The sequence below is a fragment of the Tachysurus vachellii genome, chromosome 7, assembly GCF_030014155.1.
Source record: "Tachysurus vachellii isolate PV-2020 chromosome 7, HZAU_Pvac_v1, whole genome shotgun sequence".
Taxonomy (NCBI): Eukaryota; Metazoa; Chordata; class Actinopteri; order Siluriformes; family Bagridae; genus Tachysurus; species Tachysurus vachellii.
Window position 1 is genome coordinate 19,326,515 of NC_083466.1, and position 15,062 is coordinate 19,341,576.

A 15,062-nucleotide genomic window follows, 5' to 3' on the forward strand; every position below is an offset into this window, starting at 1 on the left:
AGTTTTCTCATCGGTTTATTATTTGCTGTAGTTGTAGTGTTATTGGTACTAATAGCAGGTTCTATACTGAGGGGTGACTTTAGTTGTCTGTAAGTTTGTTTCTGAGGGATAAGAGCAGGTGGAGAAGGAACAGGTGATCTGACACTCAACACTCTCTCCAAACCCCCAAGGCTGCTGCTTATGGCTCGGCTGAATCCGGTTCCACTCTGCAGGAATAACTTTAACTCTCATCAGAAGTTCATTTACAACTACCACTTTTTTTCCTGTGCATGGTCATGTTTTCACTCTCCTTTACAAGCCTCTTCTTTGCAATGGTTGATAAATCCTGTTACTAATGTTATCACTTTTTTTTGTACTTCCTTTTTTATAGGCTGGCCTAAAATTTGTGCTAAAAAAAAAGTGCTTATACTTGTGTTTTCCTCTTACACTTCTATAAAAACTCTATTTGTGAATGGATTAGATTTTATCTACACTAGGAGGATTTTACTGGGTCAGTCAGTTATGTTGAGTTTGTCACAGTGCAGCTGATGATGGAAATCACATGCACGCATTGAGTCTCTTCACTTTTGATATCAGTGTTATATAATTGCTAGCTCTGCGGTTTGAATATCTGCACAGAGATTTGATTACAGTTGAGCTCCTGGTGCTATTAAGACGTGCTTCTATTGAAAACAATAACCTACTGAATCGTTTAGTCAACATCATATTAAATAGGCGGTCAGAACATAGTGCTGATTGGCTCATCACTGACCCATCTAATGCAGACTGTAGTGACACTCCCTGAAGTCTCAGACCAGAAAGGGATTGGCACTGTATTCACTTTTAAGAGTGCCAAATGCTAGAGACTTATTGGACGTCGTTACGCTTCAGGCACGTGTCCCAAAATGGCGACTGTAACTAACTGAGTTACACACTTTTCATGCTATTAACCCATATTTGTTCTGTTGCCCTCTGAATTAGAAATGCAGTTGCTGGCTGTTTTATATTGTCTTTTTTCTTTTTTACTTTGAATGCTAAGAAAGTTAGTGACGTGTAGGTATATAATTGACCTATCTCTATCTATACTGGAAGCCTTTTTAACCTAATGTCATATAGTGCATGCACAAGAACATGAAACCAACATTTTCCAGGGAAGGTGCCTATCCAAGCAGGTGGAATACCATCGGTCTTGGTTTACTCTCCTTATCTTTTCCATTTTTTGCTGCCCCATATTAGGCAGTGTCGCCCTGCCAGCTGTGGGTTGGAGGTGTGTCTTGATAAAACTGAGTGGTGGTATGCTGTATGAGGAGCAGATTTTTAGGGGTCCATGTTCACTGTCTCACAATCATGTTCATAGCACATATTTCACTTTCCCTGTGATGTGTGCCACACTTTAAAAAACACATACTATGTGAGTGTAGGAGTGTTTTCACTTGTATATGAAGCCTGGCCTGACTGTCAAAGGGGAACCTGAAATGCCTCTCGTGCCCCTTGAGACCAGAGATGTCAGGAATATTTAAATATGGATAAAAAGATCTTGTGCCTTTTCTTCCCCTTCCTTATAAAACTCTACCAATGTCAAGAAACGTTTACAGCATTATTATTAATATTATTTTATTTTATTTCACCTAGGTTAGAGAGTGTTTTATTTTTTTTCTTGTCAAGGAAAGCTTGCTATTTAGTAAAGCTGTTGCATGGTCAAGCATCTATTTGAAGCTTAACATGCCGTGTTTCCTCTGTGTCCTTTCAGGCGTTCATCAAAGATGTCCATGAAGACTCCCTCACGATAGTTTTTGAGAACAAGTAAGTTTATGTAACTTTTTTGGTGCGAGTAACACTAGTGGATGGTCTCCAATTACCCTAAAGGCTTCATGGTATAATGATCAAACAATGCAGTTTTTGGGCCCAAATAAACTCAATTAACAGTTAGCTAAACATTTGACGTTTTGCCAGTAATTAGTGTTGTTTGTTTCTGCTAGCCTAAATTTGCCTGTGTAAATCCTCCATTTCTCCGTCTCTCTTTCTCTCAGCACCTGTCCTAGCTTTTCTCTCTGTGTCTCTCTTCCGTGTTCAGAAAACCCCACCTCATGTCCCACCATATATCCCTTCGCACAATTTTATTTATTTATTTAATTATTTATTACCTCTTTTTGAGCATTCATGTTGATTTGTACCATTTCCTTTCTGCAGGTTGATCAGTATATTCACTGGGCCATATTTTATCCATAGCCTAAAGCCCTAGTTGCAGTCCAGTTCAGTCTGCCCTGATGAGGGTGAGACAGAAATAGCCCTATGAGATATGTGAACTCGGGTGGGGGTTGATGACGTCCCTGCCATTCTTGGACTGGTTACGTTGACCTGTCGTCAACTATAACTGTAATCATTCACTTGTTCTCATGCCGTAAATGATCATCAGATACTTCTGTATTTTAATGTGTGCTTTATTCTGAAAGAAATACAAAGCAGATATTGGAGTACCACTTGTTCTATTAGGTTTTGCCCAGATTTGACTCAACGTACAGATTAATGTATGTGTGAGTGAGAGAGATGGAAATGTAAGGGTGATGCCTTGGTAGCAGTCTTTGTCTGCCCCATGTGTTACAACCTGCCCTCTGCCCCATGTGTTACAAACGTATCCAATTCAGGCATTTCCTTATTTCCTACATTTGTAAGGAAGAAGCTTTGTAAATACATGAAGCTTCGTAGGATTCAAAATGAAATCTGTGTGATTGAGCCATTTTTATATAATTACTTTAACATAGGAATTTGCTGATGGTTCAGCACGTATGGGTTAAGCATCATCTATTCCAGGACCAGTCCTATGAAGGCTGGCATGATGTGTGACTGGGGAAACTCTGTGTGCATTTACCAGACACTTACTGCGGGGATGTGATGTTCTATATGTGAACAGAAGCCAATACATTAACAGAAATGAGGATGTGTTGATTTAATATTTATAGTGTGTTATGCTGACACTTTTTTTTTTTAAGTGGGAAATTTAACACATTATCACATTAAAGCGACAACCTGGAGAAAGTAATCTTCGAAAAAAGAACATTTTCTGGTCATGCATTTAAAATACAGATTTTGTCAAATATTCTGCTATGTAGGATTTACAATGAGTTACATTCTGTGTAAAGGAAATGTGTATACGCACATCCTGCTAGTATACCACACAGTGTGGTCACGGCACACTAATAGTATCCTAGGGTTTGTGTCAAGTGCTTAGTTAGTGTAGATTTTGTTCCCAGCTAAGAATTTAGGGCAGAATATTTGTTTATTGTTTGGTGCTAATTAAATCCGCATGTATATATGTGTGTGTGTGTGTGTGTGTGTGTGTGTGTGCTTTTTAGCTGGCAACCAGAGAGACAGCTGCCGTTTAGTGATGTGAGGTTGCCACCGCCATCTGACTACCACAAGGACATCGGCGAGGGCGAGGAAGTGGAGGTAGGGCTGCTGTTACCCTAGACACTGCTCCTCCAGATCACAACTTTACACACCTTTTGTTAACTATTTCAGTGTGTAAGATCACCTTGCAAGTCCCTTTGTTCTCACCATAACAGCTGTTGTGGCCTATTATGAAGCGTTAATGGCATTAAGAAAAGTCTCAACCATTTGGCCACTTACACATGTTATCCGTGGTCTGACTTAAGTTTATCTACACCAACCATTTGGTGTGTTTTCCTATACATTTTACTCCCTCTTTGCACTTAATGTGTGTATACTTTGTGTCAGGTATACTCCCGGGCAAACGAGCAGGAACCCTGCGGCTGGTGGCTGGCGAGGGTGAGGATGATGAAGGGCGAGGTGAGTCAGAAACTGGTGGGTTACCATTCTTCCTGCAGTAGCCATATGTAGCTCTTTATCCTGCTATAAGCAGCATGAAATCTAGGAGGGTTCGTAAAATCCTCCCATTCACATGCAGTTTTATTGTATAAGTATAATCCAGATTAAAAGTCTTTACTTTAATTTGTAATGTCATTTACATGCATTTTTTTTTGTCAGAAATGTTGTTTTTTTTCTTCTGTACTGAATCATCCTTATCTGATTATTGTACATGCTTCTCCATTAAATATATAAACAGAAACCTTTTGCTACATATAACAAGCTAATATTTTATTTGCCAACATTTTATGATTTAAAGATTTTGACTTATAGTCACATAAAACCGTGAGACTTTTTTGTTTCCCAGCTCAGAGTTTAACATGAGGCAAAGAAAATGAAAAGATGTGCTTCATTACAGAGAAAGCAATCATACAAATTCAAGCTGCTTATAAAGAAATTGTGCCTGCTCTGGGTCAGGGCAATAAAAAAAACTTGTTAACTTTCAACTTGAAAAAGTATCTACAACTAAAACATTTAGGATTTTGTAAGCTAGATGAATGGGTGAGATTTTTTTGCTTCTCTGCTGATATTCAATAACTATTATAAAAAGAAGGCAATAGGAGATCATTTATAATGTTTGTCCGTTGTCATTATGCCACCGTGATGCTTTGTAATTGAGTTTTCATAACGCTCATATTGTTTATTGCTTTAATTCCAGCGCTGATTTTTATTTTAGAATTATAGAGTTGACTGCATGTACAAGCCAAGCCATAAACACTGGCCTGCACATACTGTACTACTGCTTAGTCTTAAACCTGAATCCTGGCATTCAGACTTGCATCTGCACTGTTCAGTGCTTCTTTTGTACCCTCATCTGGAATTTGAATATTGATGGAGGCGTTTCAAGCCCATTGGGAGCACATTTTGGCCTAATAGCACAGATACATAGCTCTTGACCCAATTACCCATAAACGTACCTCTTGGATATGACTTCATCTGTGATAATTGTATAGACAGTGTCCGTGTTTGAGCATCTTTGACCGCATGTAATTAAAGCATGTTATGTTTTGCTTGGTTTAAGGTTTTGCTTGGACCCGAATGCTTCAGTAGACGTTACCAAATTAAGTGTGCTTTATTTTAAGATGTTGTCCACATCCCAGATTTGTCCATTGGCTTAGAGTCCAACACCATCATAATCTATTACAGTGAAAGCTCTCTGTGGGACATTGACACAACTGAGTGTGATATCATGCTGACTGTGTGTGTGTGTGTGTGTGTGGCGCACAACAGCACCCTGGTAAAAATTCTGCATAGAGTACAACACTTGGCTTCCATCACAACTGCTCTTGCATCCTATTGCTAGCACCTTGGGTGGCTCTCTTCTGCTCATGTGCGCGCGCACACACACACACTAAGACAGCGAATTGGGTAATGTGAAGCATTAAGCTCTCTTCTTTAAAATGATGCACAAGCTGGTGTTGTGCCCTTATCCAATCCATCTCCAGCACAGTAGTATAAGATCACACTTAGTCTTGGTGTGTTATATAATAGCTCTGTTCATTAGGGTAAATGGTTCCAGTCCTGAATCAATGTGTGAGAATCTAACTTGCTCTACCTATTCCTAAAGATCCTCTAAAGCTTTAAGCTTCTTGTTGCAGTATCTTTTGTCAGAAGTGCTATACAGGTACAATTTAATTGAAGTCATTGAACCGTTTCATTTGGTAAGAGAAATGTTCTGCAGAATGAAAGTCCTGCCATTGAGTATGGTCTGAATTCACTGAGCGGTGTGCTAGTGCATTTATCAAAACAATCAATGCTTCACTCAAAGACTAATGACTTTTTTTTTTCTTCCTTTTTTTTCTGAGCATAATACACAAAACAATGCTGTCTTTTGAACTTATTTAGCTGGAGGTTAGCATGTGAAAGAAAAGGCATTGTTAGTGTATGACTTGTCTTTTGTGTTTCAGAAGTTTTTATTTTTTTTTATATATCATTCTTTTTATTGTTTATTTTGGTTTGGTGTTTTTCTTCTCTTCTCACTATTTGGACTTGTTTGGATTGTTTTCAGTTCTATGTGATTGAGTATGCTGCATGTGATGCCACATACAACGAAATTGTCACATCAGAAAGAATCCGGCCTGTCAACCCCAACAGCCCTTCCACTTGCAGCTCCTTCTACAAAACCACTATTGCTGTGCCCGAGGACCTCCGAGAAATGTGAGTGTGGCGCCTTCATCCACATGTAACCTGGCACATCAAATGTGACACTTCAAATACAATTCAAATTCTCATATCATTTATGTATTCCGGGACCAAAAAACACATTTGCATGATTAGGATTGTGCGTTACAATTTCAAGACTCTTGAAGTGTTTCTTAAGCGAAAAATGATTGAATAATTTTACAGAACACACACATTTGGTGACTACAGTGTTGGTAAATGATGATAAACAGAAAAGAGGACAGGAGTAGAAGGAGATTCACTTTTTTTTCCCCACCCCATCCCCCAATTTCCTGATTAAATCTGGCAGCTGTTTAACTGACAACATCCACAAAGACTTCAGGAAAGCAATCGGAGCCAACTGCGTCTTCTACAGCAGTTCAACACATGAATTGATTGTACTGGTCAGTACATTTCTCTCTTTCTGTTAGAGATTCTCTTCACTATTCTTTACTTGTAGTCATTTCTTTACCCCAGTGTTAAGTAATGGAACAGGAAATGCTCTTCTTCCACAGTCAACAAATGACTCCACAGTGAAGCGTGCCTCCCTTCTGAGTGACATGCACTTCCGAAGCATCCGTACCAAGCTCATGCTCATGTCCCGCAACGAGGAGGCCACCAAACACTTAGAGGTGCACGCAGACACGCATGTATTCAAAATGTCAACATTCAGACTTTGAAATTCTTTAAATTCGTACATGTGATGTACAAGTTTATTTTTCCCTGCAGGATTCTTCCCATGGAGTCACAGTGACAAACTTATTAAATTCTTAGTAATTGTTATTTAAAAAAGAAATGTTGAAGCAGAAAAAAGTCAGCAAATGTCAGAGTGAATAAAAAAAATCTAAATGGAGTAATTGCACTGCAGGGATCATAACTTATGCTGTTTGATTAAGCAAGAAAATAAGCAAAATCTAAAATCTGTCCTGCTGCTTTGTTTGCTTCAGACAAGTAAACAACTGGCATCAGCCTATCAGGAGGAGGTACGAGTGCGTGAGGATCTGATGGGTTTGGCAATCGGCTCCCACGGCGCTAACATCCAGCAGGCCCGCAAGGTCCCAGGGGTTACTGCCATTGAGCTCGAGGAGGAAAGCTGCACCTTCAGGATCTACGGAGAGGTGTGTGTTTGAGGAAACTGAAGTGTGTTGGTACTTTAGTGTTATGGTTATAGCACATCCTAGTGTTCTTAAGCAAGAAGTTAAAATTTTAAAGCAGTGTAACGTACAGTGCCCTCAGCTGATCGATCAAACAGTGCTGGCACTCTAGCAACTTGAGTTGAACGTTGTATAAAAATGAACATACCTTAAGGACAAACGAAAACTTACGACTCAACTGCCGAACACAATTTTAATGCAAACTCAACAAATGCTATTCGACCCTGTTTTGCTAAATTTCCCGGTCTCTTCTCTACCCTCTTTCTGTGTCAGACCCCAGAAGCTGTGAAACAGGCTAGAGTATATCTGGAGTTTAAAGAAGACTCCTTCCAGGTACCCAGGAGTCTTGTTGGTAAGTTTACTTGGTGAAATACAGAGATCCTTAAGCTAAAATTCTGGAAGTTGGAGTTAACGTTGGTCACTGTTAAAGCCCTCTCCCCCCCCCCCTCTCCCTCCCTCTCTCTCTCTCTCTCTCCCTCCCTCTCTCCCTCTCTCTCTCTTTCTCTTTCTCTTTCTTTTAACATCTAGGCAAAGTTATTGGGAAAAGTGGCAAAATCATCCAGGAAATTGTGGACAAGTCCGGTGTGGTGCGTGTTCGGATTGAAGGGGACAATGACAAAAAGCTGCCCAGAGAGGAGGTAAGTCTGGTGGTGAAGCATCGACACACCTCACAGGCTACCTCAATAGTTCTGATGGAATTGGTCACAAATACATACTCCAGATCTGATCTTTATACTCAAATTTTTAAAAATTTAAAGTTTTTGCTTTCATAACATAATGTAACGTACTACGTATGTTTGTTTTGTTTTTGTGTTATTGCCTTTTAGGGTATGGTTCCCTTCATCTTTGTAGGAACCAAAGAAAACATCAGTAATGCTCAAGCTTTGCTGGAGTACCATGTGGCCTACCTGCAGGTAAGCCGACTACTGAGGGTTCTATACGTGTCCGACTTTGTACAACCCAGTCATCGCCTTGCCTGCTACAATGTACAATGGCTTGCTATTTTTTATTTTTTTTTTGTCTGACTCATGTTGGCACAAGCAGCACATGGTGACACAAGAGATGATAATCTTACGTGAGCAAGGCAGCTTCAGTTTTTAGAACCAGTTGCTGCATTTGCTCCCCATCAGCTTAAATCTTGATTGGTTAGTTCCACCGGCAGTTAAAATACACTGGCGTCTATAATAGAAACCTGTAGGGTTTATTGTGAGGTAATGTGTGTTAATAGTGTTATACTCCCAATCAGTAAGTTAGTCTTTACAGTTTTTTTTATGTAATCGAGAACATATTTTGTGATGTTTAACTTAATTAAAAGGTTGAAGAATACAGACTAAACGTATTAGGATTTGAATATATGTATATATAATTTTTTGTTCTTGTTGAATATTTTTGCTTTTTTTTTTTTCTTTAATCAATCTTCCCTTGCAAATTTCTGCATAAAAATGTTCTCGTCACTGTTGGCAACACACTTAAGCAAATAAACTATTCAAATTGCAGTCAAGGGAAGAGATGAAAAGACTGCTAAGCTTACTGCCAGTAAAGGCGAGGTGCGGATGAACTCGAACATACCTTGAAGGGATTTAGATTTATTTTTGTTTTTGTTTTTCTCTGGTTATACAAGATCAAAGGGCAGTTGAGAGACAACAGATCAACAGTCAAATACTCTCTTAATTTTAAAAACAATTACACGGGCGTACAGGTTTGTGCAAAAATTCCAGACGGCCATGTTGTACAACACTGGAGATGGAGGCTTATTCTAGACTGGTCACCTGACATGCTCCCTCATGGAAAGCTGCTGATCACACCTCTTTTAACCACCACCAGCTAAAGATAACTCTTTAGGTGGTGCCAGGGGGACACTTTAGGGTGTAAGGGTATGTTGGAGGATGGATTACAAGCTACATGGCCCTGTGCTTCCCGAAATAGCCCCTCAGCCCCCTCAGTAGCCGTCAGCGTACAACCCTTCAGCTGTCGTTCAACGATGCAGCTGTCACACACTACAGTGACATCCTCATAATTTCCCTTAATGGAACGTACTGACTGGTGTCTTTTTAGTTCAACTTACACACGTTATTCTGCATTCCATTTGTCTCTACACCTATATGAGTCACCTGAAAGAGAATATCCCTTATATACATTTGTTTAATTATTCAAACACACAGAGAGATAATTAGGTAGGTGACTTTAGCAGCTTTGTGTTCTGTGTTTCAGTGACTGAGGGGTAATAATCAAGCCCACTGGTTGTGTTTGTGTTTCTTGTTGGTAGGAAGTGGAACAGTTGCGTCTGGAGCGGCTGCAGATCGATGAGCAGCTTCGTCAGATCGGTGTCGGTTACCGTACAGCCCCAAGCCGCACCAGTGCACCTGGAGCCAGTGATCGGGAGAGGGGATACCAGACTGACGAGAGCAGCAACTCTCTACAGACTTCCCGCACGTATGGCGGACGAGGTCGCGGGCGCAAATCCAACAATGCATACTCTGGTTATGGTGAGTCAGTTGTGCGTTATGTCTTCCACTATTGTTTTGTAAATTTTGAAGACTCGGGCAGCAAAAGCTTAACATGTATAAAATGGCGGAAATGCCTGTGAATTTTCTAGATCGTTCAATTAAATTTTTGTGCAATTGTTGTATTGTTCATGGGGAAAGAGTGAATATTTCCATTGCAAATGCAAAATGGGGAAGTTGAAATTTACAAAGCCAAAGCTGTATTCAGGTTATTCTGTCTACAGAAACCAGGTTGCTCTGCATTGTTACAGTTCTGGAATCTGGATTGTATCATGAGATTTTCCATCATATACAGTTAGAGACATAATTTTTACTGTGTGGCATATGACATGCAAATCTGCTCGACACTTGATAAAAAAAAAAAAAAAAAAAAAACTTTGATGGTTTTTGATGTATTTCTATGCATCATGTGGCTAAAATGTGTCTACAGACTCCTGATTTTGTGCAGAATTCTAATAAGGCTGACGTCTTCTGTCAATCACCCATGATAGGAACAAACTCTGAGATGTCCAATGCTTCTGAGTCAGAGGATCTGGGAGAGCGGGAACCAAGGCCCCGGGGAGTAGGCGGTGAAGAGAGGGGCTCCCGGAGAGGAGGCCGTGGTCGAGGATCCAGCACAGGCAGAGGCCGTGGAGGCCCAGGATCCCGCAGCTCGAACACAATTAGCTCAGGTACCCATCTTTTGTAATAACTTAAAATTGTTGTTTTGTCATGTGTTTTGTTTTTGTTTGGCCAGTGTGTGTGTTGTATGCAAGGAAGAGTTGGTGTGTCTGTGTGTAACACACTCCTGTATTTCATCAGTGCTAAAGGACCCTGACAGTAACCCGTACTCTCTGCTGGAGGGTGAAGGTGATGTGGGCGGAGACACTGATGCCAGCGAGAGCATGGGTGGCAATGACCGCCGCAGACGTTCCCGCCGCCGCCGTAATGACCAGGAGCCCAGTGTGATTGATGCTGCCAATGAGTCAGATGGCCAGGCAGCTACTAGTGAGAACGGACTGGGTGAGATGAGCGCCGGTTTAGCTCTGATCCTAGCAAGACTGTTGCTTTAGAACATGCAGCACATGAGACCATAACATGCTCTCGCGTTGCTTTTCAGATGATGATGGCAAACCCCAGAGGCGAAACAGAAGTCGCCGTCGCCGCAACCGTGCCACTCGACCTGAGGGAGGCTCTGCCAGCCGTGACAGACAGCCAGGTAAGAGAAACATTCTTATACAACTAATTAAACACTTTGTTCAAGAATCATCTGTAATTCAGAAAGTAAAGATTGTTCCATCTGCAGCATGACTATGCAGTCTCTAGACATAATTAGACTTGGTGTATGCACATAAGGGGAACTGCCAAATCACTACTTTCCTGAGTTGTTTGATTTTTATTTTTTTTTATTTTGGTCATTATTTGCAGTTACCGTGGCCGACTTCATCTCTCGTGCAGAATCTCAGAGCCGACAGAACCTTCCAGTGAAGAAAGATGAAATCCAGCATGCCTCCCTCCCCAAGGTACATAACACACAAGGGCATGTAACTACTGCTTAGAATAATATAAGCAGTAGTTCCTTTTTTAAAATGTATATTTTTCAATAAATTAAACACTAATTGGACAAAAATGTACATGGATTGTTTTCTCCATTTTTTTTAAGCTGATGTTCACTATTTCAAAGTATCTAAAGTACTAAATAATGACATATGGGCAATGGACCAATCCACTTGTTGGTTTCCTCAACAGGAGAATGGGACTAGTGTGAAGAAGGAAGAGCATACCCCGTCCAAGCGTTCCCCTAGCAATGGTGTGGCATCATCTGGGGAGGCTCTGACCCTGGTGAACGGCGTTTCCTAAATGGAAATTGCAAAACGTCCGCTCACCACTCAAGACCATTGTCTAGAGCAAGACACTACAGCGATCTGTCCCTGCTTGCATTTACGTAAAAAAACCTTTAAACAGACGAGTGAAAAATCGACTAAAAATCTTGAATTCATATGAGATTGAGGAGAAAAAAGATATTAAAAAAAAGACAAACGCATCTACTTAAACACTTTAACGGTGTATGTTTATCCTATCTATCAGTACTTAGTGCATATGTAAAAGAAGCTTGCCAAAAAAGAGCTGGTGGATATGCTTCGAAAATCTGACGTAACTGAACACAGGATGTGACTATATGTTTTTATTTTTGGAGAAACGGTTTTCTTTTTTTGTTTGTTGTCGATGTTTTGTTTTGTTTTTCTTCACTGGTGTGGGATTGGTCACATTCCCAAACAGATGCATCTCTGAAACAGTGTTAGAGGCGAGGGGAGGAGCTAGCCAAGAGATTGGGTGGTGTGGGCGGAGCCTCTCACATGACTGGCAGTTGAGGCTATGGTACTCTAAGATTATGGTTGTGTGTAGGGGGAAGGAAAGGAACGACATTGTGCCTTGAATTTGAAAAAAAAAAAACTTGAGCATTTTTGTTTTTGTTAGTGGAACAACAGATACTGTTTCATATGCTTTTTTTTTTTCTTTTTTCAAGTAAAAGAGAAACCAGTGCTAGGAGAGGGAAGACGGGATAAAATTTGATACTAATGCCAAACTAGAAGGGTAAGAATGTTAATTTGTGGTAGAAGTCATGATCTGGATGGTGTTTGTGTGTGTGTGTGTGTGTGTGTGTGTTTGTACACATGTAGTTAGTATGCAACCATAGACGTAAATTGGGAGAACTGTTGCATCATCTCAGAGCCAGCTCTGTTGTGAGGGACGAAAGGATGCAGCCACTTCAGTTAAAGGATAGGTGTTCACTTCTGTGCTCTGCATTACACAGGCAAACAGGCATGGCAGCATCAGGAACAGCCTCATATACAGACATGCAGTTAGAAATCTGTCTGAACCAGATTGTGTATTTTACCCAGAACCGATATTAAGACATACATCAGTGCCTCTGATCCTCATCCCCCAAAAACCACCACTGTTTCTGAGCGGGAGTACATAGGATGTGATGGTGTGGGAAATTAATAAAGATAATGCACCCAGCTGCAGTTTTGACACCACAGTAGATGATGTGGTTTATACACACTGTGCCTGCTGAACGCTTGAAAAGGTGACTACTCCTCTGTGGTGCCCCCTACTGGATGGGTTTGGGGTTTACACAACCTAGTGATCAAGAAGGCATGTTGTGTAGGGAATAGCACAGCCTGTGAAAAGTTGAGAGCCAGCCACACACACATACACACACGTGCGTGCACACACAATGGTGTATGTGAATCTACAATACACTCCAATGTTGTCACTATACAGTTTAGACTTCCTGAGTCTCTGGTCAAGGAACTTTAAACCTGAGTTTTAATCCACTTGCCTCGAAGGCCAGGCAAGCGTGGTGTTTAAATGGAACAGCATGTCTGTCGCGTTATCGAATGCCGCAGTCAAAAAGACAGACCCGGGGGTTCATGTCTCCCTTTGGCTCACATTACTGTCATCTTGGTTCTTGCTCTCAAACTTTTTTGGTTGTACTTTTCACATCATAAAAAAAAAAGAATAAAATTGAAGTGAAAAAACAAATTCTGGAATAAGCCTTTTATTTCTTTATTTCTGGGTTTTTTTGTTTGTTTGTTTTTGTGTAAAGATCATTTAGGCTGATTCTTCTCATCCAGATATATATATATATATATATATTTACTTTACAATCACATCTTTTATTGCCGGGATCTCTACCACACCATAGAGAGATGCAATTAAACTCTACATCAAAGCTGAAATGTGCCTGTAAATAGTAATCCTGCACACTAATGAAATTTACGAGAGTTTACCATGAGAACACTGTAGACGGGAAATAGTGCTGCTTAGGACTTGTAGGACAAAATGTTTATTTTCCCTCATCAAGAAATGATAGGAAGCAGAACAGGATCATGGGTACTACTTACAGAACTTGCCTCTTGTATGGACTGGTAATTATTTTCTTTTCTTTTTTTCTTTTTTTTTTTTTTAAAGTGATTTCAATCTTTGTAGAAGTTGTAATCTGTTTTGATAAACGTGTTCAAACATCCAGAACATGTCAAGCTAAGCTGAAATAGTATGAAACCATGGATCATTTGAATACCCCTCGTTTACATGCTTTTTTCTTTTGCCCTACTTGTAGGTGAACTCGTTACTGAGAACATTTCAGGTGTCTGCTGTCCTCTACTGGTTGCACGAGGCTTTTCTCAAGCTTTAGTATATGGGTGCAGTAATATGTAGGTAATCATTTCAACTGCAAAGTTTGCTAATAGCTTTGTTTTAAAGTAACCGATTGCAGTCAGCTGTGAATTCAACCTCTGCTTTGTTCTCATCTCATGCAAATCCATCTTGGTGGATTTTAAAGTGGGCCTGTAGACAAAATCTCTGCCTATGATCTTAAGATACATCACTGACTATCCGTTGGTATGGGGGGTAATATTTGGTAATTTTAAAAGTTTCTAAGAAATAACTACACCACAAGGACATAAAAAATAAAACATTGCTGACCACCACATGCCAGAAAATGTTCTTTCCTCATGCAGACCTGATGACTGTCATTGACAACATTGTTTTATGCTCAAAATGCAATATTTATTTGTTCAACATTATCCACTCAGCAATATTCTCTTTCTACACACGGTGTACGATATCTACTTCAGTTTTTACAACCAAGAGTGTCTCATATAACCAGTGTTTTGGTCTATACACATAATTGAGTGGTCAACAAACAAGGAAAAGTCTTTGTACATGCACGTTTCTCTGTTCCCAATTCACCTGATCTATGTAATCTGTTAATGACCAGCACTACATGAGTTGAAGTGGGTGTATTACTTTTCAGTCAAAGGTACATCTTTTATACCTTTTGTATGCATCCTTAACCTAGAAAAGTACTTCTTACCTAGGTACTAGGTATTATCTAAATGAAAGCTATACAAAACGTTGATTGAAATTACCTCCTCAGCCCCAAGGTGCTGTTTTTTTTCTGAATGTGTGAATTAAACTGATTTCTTTAAAGTTTTGAACATTTCTATTGCAGAGGGCACGATTGCCTGGGTGTTTGATTCCTACCTCTGCCCTGTGTGCATGGCATTTGCATGTTCTTCCTATGCTTCATGGGTTTCCTCTGGGTTCTCTAGTTTCCTGCTTCAGTTCCAGGATATACATTGTAGGCGAATTGGCATCTCTAAATTGTCTGTAGTGTGTGATTGTGCCCTGTAATGGGTTGGCACTCTGATCAGGGTGTCTGCCAACTTGTGCCCTGAGTCCCCTGAGACAGGCACCAATCTAATTGTTATTCTGTAAGAAAAGTGCTACAGTAAAAAAAAATAGATTTCTACATTACTACCTTTTCTGATATTTTTGTTTTTAATTATTATTTATTTATTTTAAATACGTTCTCCTTTAACCCAGTATTTAA

General features: G+C 40.0%; 1 protein-coding gene across 2 annotated transcripts in view; it reads left to right on the forward strand.

The window, feature by feature from the left end:
- Positions 1 to 13,210, forward strand: part of fxr2 (FMR1 autosomal homolog 2) — a 14,615-nt gene extending 1,405 nt beyond the window's left edge. Inside the window, exons 3-18 of one of the 2 annotated variants that reach the window (XM_060874786.1) lie at positions 1,730 to 1,782; positions 3,333 to 3,426; positions 3,715 to 3,801; positions 5,873 to 6,021; positions 6,335 to 6,428; positions 6,540 to 6,656; positions 6,972 to 7,142; positions 7,452 to 7,530; positions 7,707 to 7,816; positions 8,006 to 8,092; positions 9,445 to 9,664; positions 10,174 to 10,353; positions 10,484 to 10,684; positions 10,782 to 10,880; positions 11,090 to 11,184; positions 11,411 to 13,210. In XM_060874786.1, the coding sequence (XP_060730769.1) occupies positions 1,730 to 1,782; positions 3,333 to 3,426; positions 3,715 to 3,801; positions 5,873 to 6,021; positions 6,335 to 6,428; positions 6,540 to 6,656; positions 6,972 to 7,142; positions 7,452 to 7,530; positions 7,707 to 7,816; positions 8,006 to 8,092; positions 9,445 to 9,664; positions 10,174 to 10,353; positions 10,484 to 10,684; positions 10,782 to 10,880; positions 11,090 to 11,184; positions 11,411 to 11,521 (1,947 nt within the window). In that variant the 3' untranslated portion in view covers positions 11,522 to 13,210. The remainder of the gene's footprint in view (positions 1 to 1,729; positions 1,783 to 3,332; positions 3,427 to 3,714; positions 3,802 to 5,872; positions 6,022 to 6,334; positions 6,429 to 6,539; positions 6,657 to 6,971; positions 7,143 to 7,451; positions 7,531 to 7,706; positions 7,817 to 8,005; positions 8,093 to 9,444; positions 9,665 to 10,173; positions 10,354 to 10,483; positions 10,685 to 10,781; positions 10,881 to 11,089; positions 11,185 to 11,410) is intronic. The other variant, XM_060874787.1, reaches the window with a different exon arrangement.
- The last annotated feature ends 1,852 nt before the right edge of the window (positions 13,211 to 15,062 follow it).